At 39.0% G+C, this 17873-nt stretch overlaps 1 protein-coding gene across 1 annotated transcript in view; it reads right to left on the bottom strand.

The window, feature by feature from the left end:
• The window catches only part of LOC113113021 (calcium uniporter protein, mitochondrial-like), a 61763-nt gene extending 47080 nt beyond the window's left edge, over window positions 1–14683 (bottom strand). The window contains exon 1 of the mRNA XM_026279123.1: window positions 14564–14683. Coding sequence (XP_026134908.1) covers window positions 14564–14683 — 120 coding nt within the window. The remainder of the gene's footprint in view (window positions 1–14563) is intronic.
• Between the last annotated feature and the right edge of the window lie 3190 nt (window positions 14684–17873).

Raw genomic sequence — 17873 nt, 5'->3', positions numbered from 1 at the left:
CATTCAAATTAGGGATGTGCTATGAAAAGTTCTTTACAGACCATTAGATACTTTAAAAGGTAAATACTATATGCCATGCCAAAATTACTCACGGTAAAATGGTCTGGTAGATTAAAAAGAATAAGCATGCAAAAGGAAAAGTGTTTATTCATCCCATCAGTGGTAGTAGGAAAGCCTGTACCAATTTTACAGCACATAGCTGGAACAGGGCTATATCCCTCATCAAACAAGCCATTTTCCCACAGGACTTATTTGACGAAAAACACACACAATCGTGTCTTAACCCCCTGCTAGCCAAGGGAATAAACAACTTAACCTCACTTGTAATTACAATACCTAATTTGCTTTCCAGTTATGGTACACTGTTCAGGTAACGTGGGGCTTTAACAACTTAATGCATCACCAGACAAATCAATTATTTTATGTGCAGGTGAAAATAGTCTGCATGCCAATAATGAACCAGGATAACACAGTCATGCCCTGAATTTCCAACTATCCACTGGAGAAGGGTGCTATGACAGAGTACAAATGTTTCGTTTTTTTTTTTTTTTTCTGTTATTTTATATTGCAGTATGTCTGCACACAAGAGATGATGACGTAAGAAAGAATGAAGTGGGAAGTGACCCAAACATGACAAGACAAGTTTAGTTGTTTACAGCTAGCTAGCATTAACATATACAATTTAAATGATGCAAGGTCACACGTGTCCATTAAAATAATGGCTTTGAATGTGGAAAATAGATAATTTTGTCATATTGTTGAAGTGTTGCTAAATGGCAATTCATCTCAAGTTCATCTTGTTTTGAGTAAAACCTAGAGAGAGACAAACTGACAATTAACAGACAATTTGTTTACAAGTCTTTCTTTTTTGATGCATTTAATTAAATATGCATATAAGCCAGAATCAAGTTCATTAATTGAAATCTAAAGCTGGGAATTCACTACATGATTTTCCGCCGATTTACAGTCTGGAGAAGTTGAGGCTAGTCTGCTTTAATTTAAGCTGACAGATTTAACAGAAATCGTGTAGTGTATGATGGTCACATACACCAATTTTTTAGCTTCAGATTTTGATTCAATCCACCTGGAAAACATCAAACATGTTTGATATTTTCAGATAATTTTAGAATGCATATGGTTTTCTTTTGTCACGCGTGTCCTAGCAACAAGGCTAACCTTTCAGCATTGGGTTGGTTGCGATCGGAATGACTTTATAGTCTGGTAGTGTATGATCCTCAGTCATGTAGTGTATGATGTCTAGTTCTTCCCTTGTGACGGTTGACAAAGTCGTTAAATGTATGTTGCCTAACACTTTAAAATCTCTTTATTTTTTAAAGGTTGAAGATTAAGGTTTGGTGACCATTACATTTTGATAGGGTATGATTTGGAAATGTGACCGATTCTTCATTCATGATACACAAGCAGAACAAATATGCAAACTATTCGTAAATCCCATTTTTTCTTAAGAATGGTATCATGAATGATTCACAGTGGTGAACATTTCTTCAGTGTGGTTTAATGCAGCATTTCGTTACGGATTCTGCAGTGGGAGTCTGTCTCAACCTGACCCACAGGCACCTGCGCAACATAGGAACACGGACTGTATCCACTTAGGGGTACGATGTGGCTACAGAATAATGAAACCGTGGGAAGCTGAGTCATCTACATCAGGAGCACCATTACTCAGCACAGACACAGCGGCACATGCTGCCCTCGTTATCTCACAAACTTTGGTTCAACCCTGAGAGCTGCTTGCAGCACTTATTCTTATGAATGCTCATATAACATACAGCATAACGGAGAGCTTAGAATGATAGTAGTGAAATCCATGTGGAGTCCAGCAGAGCTCAAGGGACAATACTGACACTGCCTTCCTCCAGAACAATTAACCTTCGGCTACATGGACGTCATGAACAATCACTCTTCTGAAAAGACTCATACGATGGTAGAGCAGCTAACCCACATAGATCTGACAATTAGGAAATGTGGAAGATCTCTATCTTTCAAAACACTTTCAACCAAACACAGTGACCTTTTCTTCTGTGGTGTCTTGGGACAGTGTCACATTGCTGTACATGGCAAACTCGTCTGTTGGATGCTGTGGATCCAGCACAGAGGATCCATGCTGAATTGCCCATGCTAGATACAAAGGATTAAAAGTGGTGGAGATAGAGTTGTGTATGTGGTGGTGTAGTTAACTCCAGAAAAGCAGTGCTAACCCTGCTATGGGTTCAGTGATGCTAATCTCCTTTCAAAATTAAAAAGTGTGAAACACTGCAAACCAGTGTTAAAAGTGCAGGTTTAAAAGATGATAAACCAACATTAAGCAGTGTGAAAATGAGGCAGCATATTGTGCTAAGAGCCATCCAGCAGATGTTGAAACCGATCCGGTAGATTAATTTTGGACTCTCGCAAGTTTGGCAGAGTTTCAACTGCGCTCAAATTATTATACCATGATGCATGCTGAGAAATTGTGACTAATGTATCACAACATGTATCATATCATGTGGTACTAGTGGGCGAAAAACCCAGCCTAATACTGATTTGCTTAAGGCAAGTTCCCACTACGTAACTCAAACAATTAAATTTTGGTACAGGTTCTGCCTTTGATTTTGCCCTCCTATTCCTAGTCACTTGAAGCTCACCAAAATATGAACAGGAGCACCAAGCGAAGATAAACTGAAACAGAATGAATTAGAAGGAAAGCTTTGGATCAGATCTAACTAAAGCAATGAGTCCCTTCAATTCTCTGCAACAAGCTTTGACTGATAATCGTGGGATGCCAGGATAAGTAGTCATGATTCTCAGCAGTAACTTCAAAAATGATGTGGATCAAAACTAGTCCACTACCAAGTTAACCCTTGAGCCTAACTCACTAAGCTAATGCACAAAGGCATATTAAAGCACATTTCTGAACAGACCGAATCCACATGTTGTTGTCTAAGCTTTGGTTTTCCAATCTCACATCCCTAGAGGAGGCTAGTGTGTGAGGCTGCTTTGTTACAGTTAATAAAATCCAGCCCCAAAGCTTAACAGATCAGTTTGAAGGATGGCTTGCATTTGCACTCGTTTTGTTCACTGGGAAAAAACTGTCACCTTCCTCCAGAACAACCTCTCCACTCCCAAACATGTTTTGCTATTGTGTAATTATATCGATTTCCTGTTGTGATACAGAGTTTAAGTGGATGTAATCAAGCTTCATGGCTTCTGCCTCCCCTCCCATTCCCTTTTCCTTTTCATTCAATGGGGGAGGAGGTCATGGTGCAGACAGCCCACCGAGAGATCCACGACAGGCCTGGCAGGACAAGAAAGTCAGATGGGAGCTTGCAGAGAATATCTGGGTCAAATACGCTCTCAACACACACTTTAAAGCACAAAAACACAGATAGAGATCACATAGCCAGTATGAAGTTGCAGAGAAGCCTGCAGTTTGGGTTACGTATTTGTCTATTGTATGCTGAAGAAATGGCCAGTCGGGGTAATCGACTAGAAACACAACATGGCAGCTGCTGAGCCGGTCAGAGCTGGGTTGTTTGTTTATGGCACTCTCCGAGAGCTCAACGGTAAATCTGGCAGAGCGCTGCTGTTGTGGTAACTCATTACAGTGTAAACACAGATTGCAGGTCGTCACGTGGACACCGGGCTTGTTTGTGAAATTTTAATTGCATTAATTAGCCAGTATAACATGTAAAGATTTCCCTTAACCCCACCGTTAATGATTCTTCAACTTTAAGCATGCAACCTTTGTCATTGTATTCTCAATTGACTAGAACAGGTTTGATGAACGTAACTAACACTTAAGTATTTAAAGCCGTTTGCATGCTACACTGAAGAGCAAAACTTTCAACTAGAAGAAAACTTCTCATTGTCATTCTACTGTAGTACTTCCTTTCTTCTTTCAGAATCACAAAAGGACAAATGTTGAAGAATGTACCAGCTACTCTTGTCCAATTTTCCAAAGCAATGTTTCTTGGGCACTTTCCCATTGAGAATGTTCAGCAGATTTCTATCTGGATACTTTAGATCGTCCTGGGCCCTGTTCCTCATCTGGTTGCCTGTTGACGACAACATTGCCCAAAGTTGCTCGGCAACATTGCTCATAAAAATCTGCCCCGTGTATCATCGTCTCCACAGTTCTGGACTGACATAAGGGTGAGTCAATGAAGACTGGATGAATTTTCTTTAAGATTTCTATGTGATGTAATATTTTGAATGCTATTCTGTTTCCTTCTGTCTGCCCTTTGTGTGCGTTACATTTATTGAAGATGATGTACATCAGGCCTAATAGATTAAAATACAAGGCAGAAGTATTTCACGCAACGTGAACTGTTGACATTGCAACAGATCCACCACAAAACCATCTAGCAAGGTCAATGCTTGTCACTTCTCCAATAATTTCCCCTCAATGGCCTCTGATAGTTTCACTTTAGATTTTTACTTTTTTAAATTCCAGGTCCAGCCTCTCTGACCGAAGCAGTCTGGGTCTCATTGACAGTCCTCCACAAAGTGGTCTTTTGTGCAGAATGCTGTATACTGTATGTCCCCCTTAAATTTTATCTACAAAACATAACATAAACATAAGCCTGCAAATGTCAATATTCTCAAACAGAAAAATATACATTGTTAAGCAATGAGAAAACTGACAACACACTGACAGACAAGACAGACCAGGTTACTTCTGGTATGAAACAAAGTCTCAGCTTTCACATTTTTTTCATATTTTTAAGAAATTCAAACAAGAAATAATGTTTTGTGGCTCTTTGATGTGTTGTGACAGATTGGTGTATTGCCTCAGTAAAAGTGGCAAGTGAACCGCTCGTCTTTTCACATTTACTTAAAGCAAAACATAAACACGAATGAACATCAGAAAGTATTTTATTTCAATCGTGGTAAGACTTCAATGCACACAACTTTTCAAGTTTAAGTCCACCAAACTTAATCCACCCTCCTATGTAATTTGTTTGTCGGACAAAATGACAGATAGCACGTTATGATTGGTCAAATCACCTGTCAATCAAGCTCTTTGCAAACAGTCAATTACTGGTCCACTGGTTACAATAAAAGAGTGTTTATCAATCCCATGCATAATGTGGCTGCATGCGTCAAATTCCCTGACAAAGTATTAATGCAAAGTACGTCTTCAGTGAATTTAAACAAGTGGGAAAAAAACTATTTGAGTCAAACTGTCATATGTATGTAAGGCTTCTATTGCTTTAGGTTTACTTCAATACTTTGATAAACTGATAATGCTGTTAGATATCTGCAACACTTAACAGTTATCTTTGTTCTACAGTTGGTACAGTATGTGCTCTATCGTTCTATAATTTGTTGCTTTGTTTTTCATTTTACCACTGATGTTTTACTTGAAAGTGACATAATCAAAGGCTGTATGCTATGTAATGTTCCCATTAATATTTTATTTTTAAAATTTAAGAATGCATATTAGATTTTTACAATGTCATCAACATGTCAACACTCAAACATCTTCATTACCAGTTTCACGCTTAAATTAATATAATTAATATTCCATTAACATCCATCCGACTGGAATCTTAGCTCGGGTGACCTTCGTCTAAAAGCCTAATGTACCAAGCTGATGCAGATCCTCAATAGACAGAGAGATTTGTTTTCCTGCCAAAAGTAATGACATTGTGGTACATCCAATATTCATTGACCAATCATATGATCAGGCTTTGTAACAGTGTCAAAATCTAGGGGAAACATCAGAGCAGAGGGGTAACCAACCGCTTCCTCATCCATCATCATATTATTCTCACCAGCCTCCATTACTTTCTGCATTAAGGATGACTTTCACCTATGAGCAATAGGAAAGCACAGCAAGCTGCCCAATAGAAATGAATAGGTCGAGCTTTCATGTGAGGGCACTTTTACTAAAAGCTGCTCTAATAACCTTCAATATTGTCACCAATAATTAAATACTACCTGTCCTCTCCACACTTAAGCATCGGCTAATTTTAACGTACTTAAACTGATTAAGTACAAAAGGAACTGAAGATGGCTGTAAGACACAATGTTGCATATGGGGGTAAGTGAAAAGGTCTTTCTTTTAAATGCAAACTGGATTTATATTTGCCACAAATTTAAAAGGAATCAATGGCTCCATTTCAAAACCTAGTAAACTGCCTACAAAGCATTTTAGGCACAATGGGGATTCAAAGTCTTCATCAAATTTTAGCCAAATTCTAAGACAACATTTTTTAAATCTAAAAATTCACTGTTTGAAAAGAAAAAAATAACAATCTCATAATACTTTTATTAATTCAATGCCAAAGAATATTCATAATCTAATTACAACTAACTTCTTCTGGCTAAATGTCATGTGTATTAAAGCACTGTGCTGTTAGCTTAGCAACATGTAAATGGAAAATTGTACTGATATCAGAAGTCCAAAGAATGGAATTGGTAAGATGAACACTGTTGCTGTCTATTTAAGGAAATGGCTCACATTTGACATTTGACACAGTCACTGAAATCAACCTAAAACCTTGTCTATAGCCGCTTCCTAAATCACATACTGTCTATTAAGTACTACATTTGAGGAAAAAATGTAGCAACCGTTAAAAAGTATTTTCTATGTAGGATGAATGTGTGTGGAATGAATGAAATCCGGATGTACAGGTGCTGGTCAAATAATTAGAATATCATTAAAAAGTTGATTTATTTCGCTAATTCCATTCAAAAAGTGAAACTTATATTCATTCATTACACATAGACTGATATATTTCAAATGTTTATTTCTTTTAATTTTGATGATTATAATTGACAACTAAGGAAAATCCCAAATTCAGTATCTCAGAAAATTTGAATATTACTTAAGACCAATAGAAAGGAAGGATTTTTAGAAATCTTGGTCAACTGAAAAGTATGAACATGAAAAGTATGAGCATGTACAGCACTCAATACTTAGTTGGGGCTCATTTTGCTTGGATTACTGCAGCAATGCGGCATGGCATGGAGTCGATCAGTCTTTGGCACTGCTCAGGTGTTATGAGAGCCCAGGTTGCTCTGATAGTGGCCTTCAATGCTCTTCTGCAGTCTTGAGTCTGGCATATCACATTTTCCTCTTCACAATACCCCATAGATTTTCTATGGGGTTAAGGTCAGGCGAGTTTGCTGGCCAATTAAGAGCAGGGATACCATGGTCCTTAAACCAGGTACTGGTAGCTTTGGCACTGTGTGCAGGTGCCAAGTCCTGTTGGAAAATGAAATCTGCATCTCCATAAAGTTGGTCAGCAGCAGGAAGCATGAAGTGCTCTAAAATTTCCTGGTATCAACGGCTGCGTTGACCTTTGACCTCAGAAAACACAGTGGACCAAACACCAGCAGATGACATGACACCACAAACCATCACTGACTGTGGAAACTTTACACTGGACCTCAAGCAACGTGGATTGTGTGCCTCTCCTCTCTTCCTCCAGACTCTTGGACCCTGATTGCAGAAAGGAAATGCTAAATTTACTTTCATCAGAGAACATAACTTTGGAACACTCAGCAGCAGTCCAGTCCTTTTTGGCTTTAGCCAAGGCGAGACGCTTCTGACGTGGTCTGTTGGCTTGACAAAAGGAATGCGACAGCTGAAACCCATGTCTTGCATATGTCTGTGTGTAGTGGTTCTTGAAGCACTGACTCCAGCTGCAGTCCACTCTTTGTGAATCTCCCCCACATTTTTGAATTGGTTTTGTTTCACAATCCTCTCCAGGGTGCGGTTATCCCTATTGCTTGTACACTTTTTCCAGCACATCTTTTCCTTCCCTTCACCTCTCTATTAATGTGCTTGGACACAGAGCTCTGTGAACAGCTAGCCTCTTTTGCAATGACCTTGTGTGTCTTGCCCTCCTTGTGCAAGGTTTCAATGGTCGTCTTTTGGACTACTGTCAAGTCAGCAGTCTTCCCCATGATTGTGTAGCCTACAGAACTAGACTGAGAGACCATTTAAAGGCCTTTGCAGGTAGGGTTGGGTACCTAAAGCCGGTACCTATTGAACCGGTATGCACTGAACCGAATAGGAACGCAGATATCTGTGCTTCATTTCATTGCCTCTTAAATGCCTGAGAAATCCATTTAAATATTTTTCCTGGTTCTCAGAAATGTACACAAGAAGTATGGGCGTCGCTAGTTTTTTTTTTTAGTGGTGCTATAGCATTTAGACCCATAAACTGTAGTACATAAATTCACGATCGCCTCAGAGACAGTCCACTTAGATTTCATATGAAAACAGCATCAGCCTTAGAGTAAGGGAAGCTTGGCAAATGAGAGCATCCAAGGAGCGCGTGAATGCTATGGATTTATTTTAAATTTTTTTAATGTTCTTTAATGTTATCCTTTTTAGGCTTTTATTTATTTATTTTTATAGAAGTATCGGTTCAGGCACCGTTTAGGCACAAGTACCGTTTTAAAAGTATCATAATGGCACCGGTATCGTATAAAACCCAATCGATACCCAACCCTATTTGCAGGTGTTTTAAGTTAATTAACTATTAAGAGTGTGGAGCCAGATGTCTTCAATATTGAACCTTTTCACAATATTCAAATTTTCTGAGATACTGAATTTGGGATTTTCCTTAGTTGTCAGTTATAATCATCAAAATTAAAAGAAATAAACATTTGAAATATATCAGTCTGTGTAATGAATAAATACAATATGGAAGTTTCACTTTCTGAATGGAATTATTTTAAAAAAATGAACTTTTTGACGATATTCTAATTATATGACCAGCACCTGTACTATCAGCCATAATGACAGTGTCATGTGACCTACAGCATCAGGTTTGTCAATTCACCACAATTCATTAATGCAAACTCCTCTTTCATGTCCTCGTGGGACAGTGAAGTGTCCACTGGACACACACTTCAAAATCTTTTACAGTACTTTTAATCTACGGTTTCATGATGAATCGTATAGATGTGGAAATTTTTCTCACTCCATTTACTGCTTTTTCCCTAGTAAATAGGCATATTTGGATGCACTGAATGAGATGCAGCTGATGCATCTGTTTATGGAAAGATCCACAGGAACACAATAAAGGGCTTACAAAGAGTTTACACCTACCCAAATGTATGCAATAGTAAGTCTATTACAAAACTGAATTTAAGGATTTAGCTTCACAATCGTACCATGTCATAATTACTGTAAGTGCATAACAATCAACACTGAACCAATGGATCATCTTTGTATTAGACATAAAGGAACAGCATTGCATAATTTTGAGCTTATTATCCAGCCCAGAGTTTGCCCTTCCTGACATTCCCCAGTGCTGAATAAATGACACGCTCTGTTGTTAAAACACAGAGACCTCCATTTAAAAGACTATTCATTATCCATCTTAAAATCCTAATCGGTCTAATCAGGATCCATACATTGATTATGAAGCGTTGTTTGCTAAGGCAAGCATTCATATGACTATTCATGCTACCATAAATGTTAAAGAAGTGCAAAAAACCCACACGAAAGTAGATATTCTGAAGAATGTTCATTCATAGCATGGGGTACAAAACCCTCAGACCTTATTAACTTTTAGGGTACAGAACAGAAAACTCAACGTCTTTTAAAATATCTTCTTTTGTGTTCCACATTCAAGACCTAGTCTCGCGTAGCCAGACCTTCAGACTGAATGACTAGAATTCACAGCAGCTTTCAATGGCCAAGGCCCAGCTATGAGGCCATCTGATCGACATGTCAAACAACCAAATCACAGTTTGCTTCATTTATAGTCACAATTTTTGAGGCATTGGAAATGTCCCCACAATAACAGACCGGTGTGTAAAACTATCAGACGTATTTTAGAGATTCTATGCCACGCACTTTAAATATTTCACATACTTTTGAAAATCTAGCATTTAGTTGATCCTGATAATACTCATCATCACACTTCTAAACACGATGTCTGTCTTCTTTCATGAGGGGGTTTGGTGCCACGATATCTTTGTTTCCAGGTGGAACGTTAAAGAAAGCGACACACACGTCTCGCAGAAATCCTGTAGATTCAACCGATCCGATGACGATTTTGACACTCCTGAAGTGTTTCCACTTTTGTGGAATGCACAAAATGCATCAGAGGTTTAGCCAACAGTCCATGAATGTGACGTCTGAGACTGAAACTATACAAGACCAGAGTAACATGACCCGGAGTAAAATATCACAGAACCATCTTTTTGGGCAAATTATCCCAGCACGGTTAGGCTGGTTTGTCCATTCACAAAATTTTTAAATGTCGTCCCATTTATTTTGTCTGGCTTTGGTGAGATTGCTTCAGAGGGGATGAAAATGTAAAAATCTAATTGTTAATATGATCATGCAACTAAATACCATTTAACTTGTCATTTAACTTTTATTCTTGTCACAGCAGTGCTTTCCTTTATCAACAAAGGAGTGTTGTGTTTCAAAAGCAATCTTAAAACATGCATATATATATATATATATATATATATATATATATATATATATACCAAGGTTTTTGATTGTCATAAGTGTGAAAGTTGGCAGGTTCAACTCAACACACCATTAAGATTAATAATAATAAGTTATTTTATTGTTTTATGTTTGCTGCTATGTCAATGGAAAAACAAATCTATGCTTATAGACTTGCTGGAGTCGCTTACTTATCAATATGTCGTGATCACTGGTATGTGATCGTCTGTGTAAACACCACTAACAGACCTCACAAGTAATCAATCTGTGTTTTAAAAGGAGCATGAACACTGGCTACTATTACAAGAGAAGCCTGGGTAGTATGACTCCAGATGGCTGGAAAATAATGCTGCATGTTTCTTATAAAATCTCTAAGGTATGCAAAGGGACACACCACTCATACTTAATGAGATAACTCTGCAGCTGGTTCACTTTCTCTGCATGCTTGAGACTAAAAGAGTAAACTCAACAATTCACTGCCCGGATTGATGACCCTAAAGAATATATGACAGAAAGCCACTGGAGTGGACCACAGAGTTATCTACTTCTAGAAATATTATAAATATACTTTGTTCCTCAGCAGTCTCTATTTGTCCACATTCAGAAAGGAGACTGTTATTGAACAGATTCAATAGCAAGCCATTTAGAGTTAAGTGGATATCTCAGGGGTCTGGTTCAGAGTCAGTCTAAATATGTGAGACTGCGATTGGCATTTCAGCTACCGATCCAAAAGGATGCTGATTTGCCATGGCACTCTCCACTGCTTGTGTCTAGCTAAGGTTCAAAGTGTTTATCGACACTCAAAGTCTTATTTCCACTGAAGTGCATAGTCTTTAGGGAAAACATTTATGCTGAAGCAATTCGTTAAACACCTCACAGCAGGGCTTTGGATGTTTATGATGAAACGGTGCTTTGAGACTTGGTGTTCAACTAGCATGTGATGAACAGATGAAGGCAGCATGGCCTAGCTGTCAGAGACCTGTCACAGTGGTGTCTCAGCCTGACAGGTTTGTGCCAAGCACCGTAAGAGGCCACGCTTGCTTGGTACGGGGAACACTATAAATGCAAACAGACCCACAAACATTACTCCCCAGAGAGAAATGAATAGAAGACACACAAGATTCATGATCAAACAGGGACTGCTCAATCCATTGAAGGATGTGGGAGTCTGCTGGTGGGATTTTCTGCCAATCTAAGAGGTATGATGGTGTAAACAACTTATAGATTTATTTGTATGCTGCAATCTCATCAAGAGCCAATACTACTTTAAAACCAGACATTACATTTTAAGTCACTTATAACTTTAGCAAGAAAACACAAAAAATGAAATTTTCTGAGGAGACCCTATCAGTGCTAGAATCAGATAGTATTCCAGTATTTGTCAAGGTACTATTCGATTACCAAATTAAAATATCACGATATTAAAGGTTTCCATATGAAATGAACACTAGTGACAGTAAAACATTAACTACTAATACTCCTAAAACACTTTTACCTCAATGAATGATTTGCAAACTAATACATTTCAATGTTTGAATCACATAATCAGTTACATATTTATTTTTGCTTGGTAGCTGAAATGGTACAGCACTGCACTTCATGCAGAGCACTCTGAAACACGAGTCATGATCAACAGCTTGTAGCAAATGTGTACTATATCATGTTTGTTTATTTTCTGTTAATGCTATCGGTTTGGCTTAGGGTAGGGTTTTAATGCACGTTGTATGTTAAGACCTATAAAGCATTAAAGTGCCCCATTATGGATTTTTAAAAACCATTGGACCTTTCATGCAGCAGGTAACAAAGCTCTAAGAAGTGAATTAAAACATCCTGCAAAGTTTTAAATCTGAAAGTGCATCGTGTATTAAGTTATTGTCTATCAAAAGAGAAAGGCGACTCTGAATCATTGAAATTGATGTCACCATGACGCTCACTTGTTAGTCTATTTGCGTTGGTCTGAATGAAAATGCTAATTCATTCTTTGCAACGAGGTGCCACTTTTGGAGCGGTAAAAACAGCGGTTTCCCGTTAATGCTGTACTCAAAGCAGCACTGCGCTCACAAACAATGCTTTATCAGGCATTACAAGCTCATGATGAAATAAAACTGAGACCAAACAAACCAATCACCAAAGATTAGCATCACGCAAAGGAGGGTTTGGAAAAATGAATCGTTGAGCAAATAATTTGAGAGTCCTTGCGCAAATAAGGTAAAAAAATAAACAAATAAATGTATATTATTAGACAATGAAAGTGTTTTTGACCTTGCATGCATGACAGTGGAGTAGGGGTACTCCCAAAACCAATTTTTTTACCTTTCATAACCCATAATAGGGGCACTTTAACATTCTAGCATCACTCACTGGACATGGACATAATATATGGACATGGAATATATTTATGGCTGTTCATCATACTTGCAAAATACGTTGACACAATGTTAACAGTATGTTACACATGGCATTTTAAATCATGGCGGACGAGGGCGTGTTCGAACTCTTCTGGCCAATCAGTGTCTACTTGCGTCACAGTTGGTACCATTTGTGCTGGTTAGACCCTGCTCTGGAGTATGAGCTAGTTCTTGAAAAAGACAGTCCCAAACGCCCAAAAGTGGTAAGTTCCACAATTAGTTCTGGTACTATGAAAAGGTTCATGCGGTGCGAAAGGCCCTATTAAGTGTCGCAAAAAGTACAAGAAACAACGTAATATTTCAGCAGAAATGTTGCCACAAGGGCCTTTTTTCCAATGAGCCAGAGTTGAAAAATCTTTTTCTTTTTTGTCCAAAAACATATTAAGAAATACAAAGTGTGTAAAGAATGTGCACACATAGATAGATAGCTAGATCGATAGATAGATAATACTAATATCACTGTTCATAGAGGCTTATTTATTATGGTACTGTCCAAGGAATATAACTGCATAACCATTATGCTAACGTATTAAAAAAAGGCTATATTTTTATGCCAATGCCACAGTACTTTGTTGACAGGGAACTGCTCATCTTCCTCCTCTCTTTCTTCTCACTTTGACTTTAAAGTCATGAAGACAGAAAAATCAAAGTCTATGATGGTGTCTCAAGGACTGCCCTTATGATTTCTCTCCAGCTGACGAGCATCCAAAACATGCTGGAGCACCATTGAGCAATGCGCACTGGAGTTTGCTCAAAGGAAAACCCACAGGCTTGCCGCTGGAAACGGGAAACACCCGCAGAAAGGAAGGGAGGGGTGTGCGTGAGTAAAGAGGAGGAGTGACATAATTTAACGAGCATGCATGAGAGGGAGCATCTACTCATTTTTACCCAGCAATGACTGTACTTAATACTAGCAGGACTGTACGCATTCTTGCGTTCCGTCAGCGCTGTTTTTTATTTGTTGTTCTGAGTACGCATGCGTCGGACATTGCGTTGCGCTTTTAAGACGGCGCGTCAAGTTAAGAACAGTTTAACTTTTAATAATTTGTCTTGAGAACGCAACGTCCGGTGTAAACGCAGGAGTCCTACCGCACTGACACTATATCTCGATGGCCAGTACAAACACACTACCGGACACTGCAGTGGACCAAACACACTCACACGGTCCGTCCAGTCCAGCAAAGCTTGAAAGAACACACTTTGCATGCTTGAAATCACTGAAGCGGTCCAATGCCACGTCATAAATCACGGAGAGCGCATGATGTGTCTCGGAGTTGCGAGGGCAGTCAGCGTTAAAGTTGAGACCACTGTTGCTTTCAAGGTTATCCTGGAACGGAACGCACGGAGCCCGTGCCAGACGAGCGCATCCGATCGCTCGGGTGTGATTCTGTGGCATGCATGAAAAATGCACATGTAGTGTGCATACATGAGTCAAGCCGTGACACTGGCTGTACATGAGTAAACGCCTTCGGTTAACCGGACGTCTTGTATAGCTAGACTGAAAGTGCACTGGTTAATGATGCAGCACTGCTGATCACTGTGCAATGCACGGAACACTCAATGCGGACAGAAACGTCCCGAAACACTTCCTTGCCGGGTTGTTTTCTCTAACCCGCACCAGAGAGAAGAACCCAGCCCACTCATCTCTCTCTTCACAACCCTCCCCTAGTCCAGCAGCAGCGGTAGCGGCACCCGTGCTCGGTTGCTTTCCGTTCCGGGGACTCACCGTTCTCGTGCTCTGATGATGTCGCTGTGAGGAGATACCGAATGCGGGAAAAGCAGAAGAGGCTACGGCTCCGCTGCTCCGGGACAGGAGGAGGACCGATCTACACACTTTCGCAGCCATGTCTGGAGTGAAACCCGGCCGAGAGAACGCAAGTGCTGCGGGCGGGCGAACCGACTGAGACTGTTGGAGGAAAGGGAGGGGAGATAGGAAGGGCTGCTGGGCTGGGCGGGCTAATATTTCATACACACACACGCAACACTACACACAGACACGTAATGTATAGCCTACATAAATGTTTCAAAAGAAGGTTGCTGTACTTCCGCGTTCGAAGCGAAAGCTCATGTATTTCTAACGGGTGAAACTCTGACACAATGTTTTACGGTTATGGCTCATAACACACTCTGACTCTGCATAAGGAAGTCGCTCGTAGACTGAAATACCACGGACTCTAGGACAACATAAAAGGAGCGTTTTGATTGGCCGAGTGGTTACCTGCTGGCACCGCTTGGAACTCTTTTCGTCCAATGAGAAGACGCGCAGCTCTGTAGTTTTGACAACTTGAAGAGAACGTCAGCTAGACCAATCAGAAAGCGCGGGACGTTCGCGCTCCAACGTTCTCTATGAAGAAAATAATTACCTATAACATATTTAACTTTTTATGCTTGAATTATTAATTCAGGAAACAAAGCCGTTAACGTTTACTTGTCAAATATTTTGTTTTTGACAGAGTTACACATCTCTTCACTGCAAAGATAGTGGCAGATATGCCAGAATTACTTGGTGGTGCATCACCACCACCTCGTCAGCCATATTAAAGTTGGCATAAACGCCCTTTCCATATTCTGAATAGTGGTTGATGTTCATGGGTTTTGTGAATTGACTTATACACTGCACCTGTACACACAATTCCAATGAACTTATTTACATATTATTTTTATGGCCGCAATAACCAGACTGTTGGATTGCTCCAATTAAATACATTTTAAAGTTTAGATCAGTTAGAAAAATATTAATGTAACAGCCTGTGCCTACTCTTTCCAGGCTGTTTTGGTTAAAAAGTTATTTCACTGCTAAACTCAATAAAAATTCAATAAAAAGACATGTCTTGAACCATCTCCTTGGCTACCTGACGTTTATACTGTACCACTGTGACACCGTGGCATTCATTCTTGCTTCATGGCAACTGATCCATCCCTGTGCATTATTTAATTATGTCTCTATTACTAGTCTGTCCTTCAAACAAATCTTTGTAGGACAATTTATATTTATAGGACAAGAAAATATACAATTTATAGGACAAGAAATTGCCAGACCGCATTTAATATACTCTGTCAAGACACCTAATCTACTTAAAGCAATAACACAATACACTCTGAAATTCAATCTACTGGCATATGCATATCGTGTAGGGCTATTTGTTTCTGAACTCAAAAACATCTCTAAGCCGCCAAACAAAATTAAGGCTTTCAAAGATGTGTGTTTTTGTCTGTTCAAAGGTTGCACGGTAAGTCACACCCTGTAAACTGTTACTACACGTTCCAGAGTTCAACAGATGATTGAGTGCACGTCTATAACAGAAATGACTTTATAATGCATACATTCACTTTAACTCCCTTACTACCCCGAATGATCACTGATCAATCTAAAGCACTATTGATGTGATTCAATGACATTAATTAGATTGCACAGTGACAGATGTCAGGGTTTTACTTTGGGATTGCACTATTGTTTGCATATACAACTTCTGCTTTAAACATATGGCCATCTATCATGTCCTTCATTAACATTTTTACATAAATCATTGAAAGCTAACTGAACATTTGCTGGTGTTCAAATATTTCAAATTCACTTTATTCTGTGAACTGTTTTTTTAGGAGTGATTCTCCAAGGTCAGTCAGGTGGGATTGGTCACCTTTGAGCCTTGGTTCCTCCCACGGTTTCTTCCTCACCCTTAAGGAGGGGTTTATTGCCGTTGTTTGCCTTTATTTTTATGAACACAATTGATAAAAGCACTAAATAAATACGCCTGAACTGTGGCCTGTAATATTGCCTTTTCATTTCAAATAAATATTGTAAAAGGACTCAATGGCAACAAATGGTATAGTATTGTGTTGCATTTGATTTTAATACCACTTAATAATATCCAGAAATACATAGAAATAAATCACTAATATTAAATCCTTTCAAACACTCATAAATCAATATCAATCAGTTCATCAGAATCACATGAGATTGAAAAATCATCACCGATAACTGTTCTTCATGTTCACTGAAAGGTTCCTTGGGGAAACCCAAACGTGTCTTTAACTGAATCACTGAAAACCCCTTTTGTAACCTTCATTTTTAAGAGTACAGGCTGACTGTTTATGGCATTTGTTGCATGATTAACTACTTTATTTGTGATAAGATCTTTCTATTTTTGGACTGTTTAGCTATGTGACCCCCCACCCCTCCCCCATTTGAAAAATGGAAAGAGACGGATTATTCCAGTCCTCACTCAAATAAGTTTATTATTATTATTATTATGTGAGATCATGGGTTATCACATGAAATCATCTATACTTAAGTATCTAAGCGAAATCTTCTGAAATAAATATTTAATTTAAACCAAATGTCTGGTTAAATTTGGTCAATTCACTTTAACTGTAATTTTTTTCCTGCTATTATTGTTTGACAATGAATATTCAGTTGTAACTTGGATTTTCTTAGTTTGTGACATTGGTCCAAGCAAATCTGGACTATTCAGATTGACAAACATCTACCCACCAAATCCTCTGCTTATCTTGAGACTTAAGCTTTGCGAGCCAACAACCAATTGAATATACAGATGGCCATTAGTTTTTAAGACAGCATGTGTGTTCAACAGCTGTAAGGCTTCGTTTGAGCCATGTGATTGAGGCTAAAAGAAGACACAGTTTTTTATTTCACACCTGTTGCTGAGTCACAGATCTCTAAAGGCCCGTTTCTAACAATGACTCCCGCCTGAAACATGGCTGACATCCTGATTCTCTGCCTACAACTCTCTCCGAGTCGCTCCGCTGTTGCCATGGGAGACATTCGGGCACATATTTGAGCCGGTTCTTCTCAGAACATCTCAGGAGTCTAATCAGTGAATCTGCATGAATCACAGACGAGTCAGATGAACTGACAGATGAAACAAACACAAGTGTTTCAGTCATGTCAAGAGGTTTGATTTAGCTGACACTAAGTCCAAAGATATCCAGCCAGTAGTCAGGGACTTTAGATCTGAAACTGAGATTGGATTAAATAACAAAAGGAAACCCACTCAAGCATGCAGATACATACTTAG

This window comes from Carassius auratus, chromosome 13 (assembly GCF_003368295.1).
Source record: "Carassius auratus strain Wakin chromosome 13, ASM336829v1, whole genome shotgun sequence".
NCBI lineage: Eukaryota > Metazoa > Chordata > Actinopteri > Cypriniformes > Cyprinidae > Carassius > Carassius auratus.
Note: the sequence above shows the minus strand (reverse complement) of the source record. Positions and strands in the feature narration are given on the sequence as shown.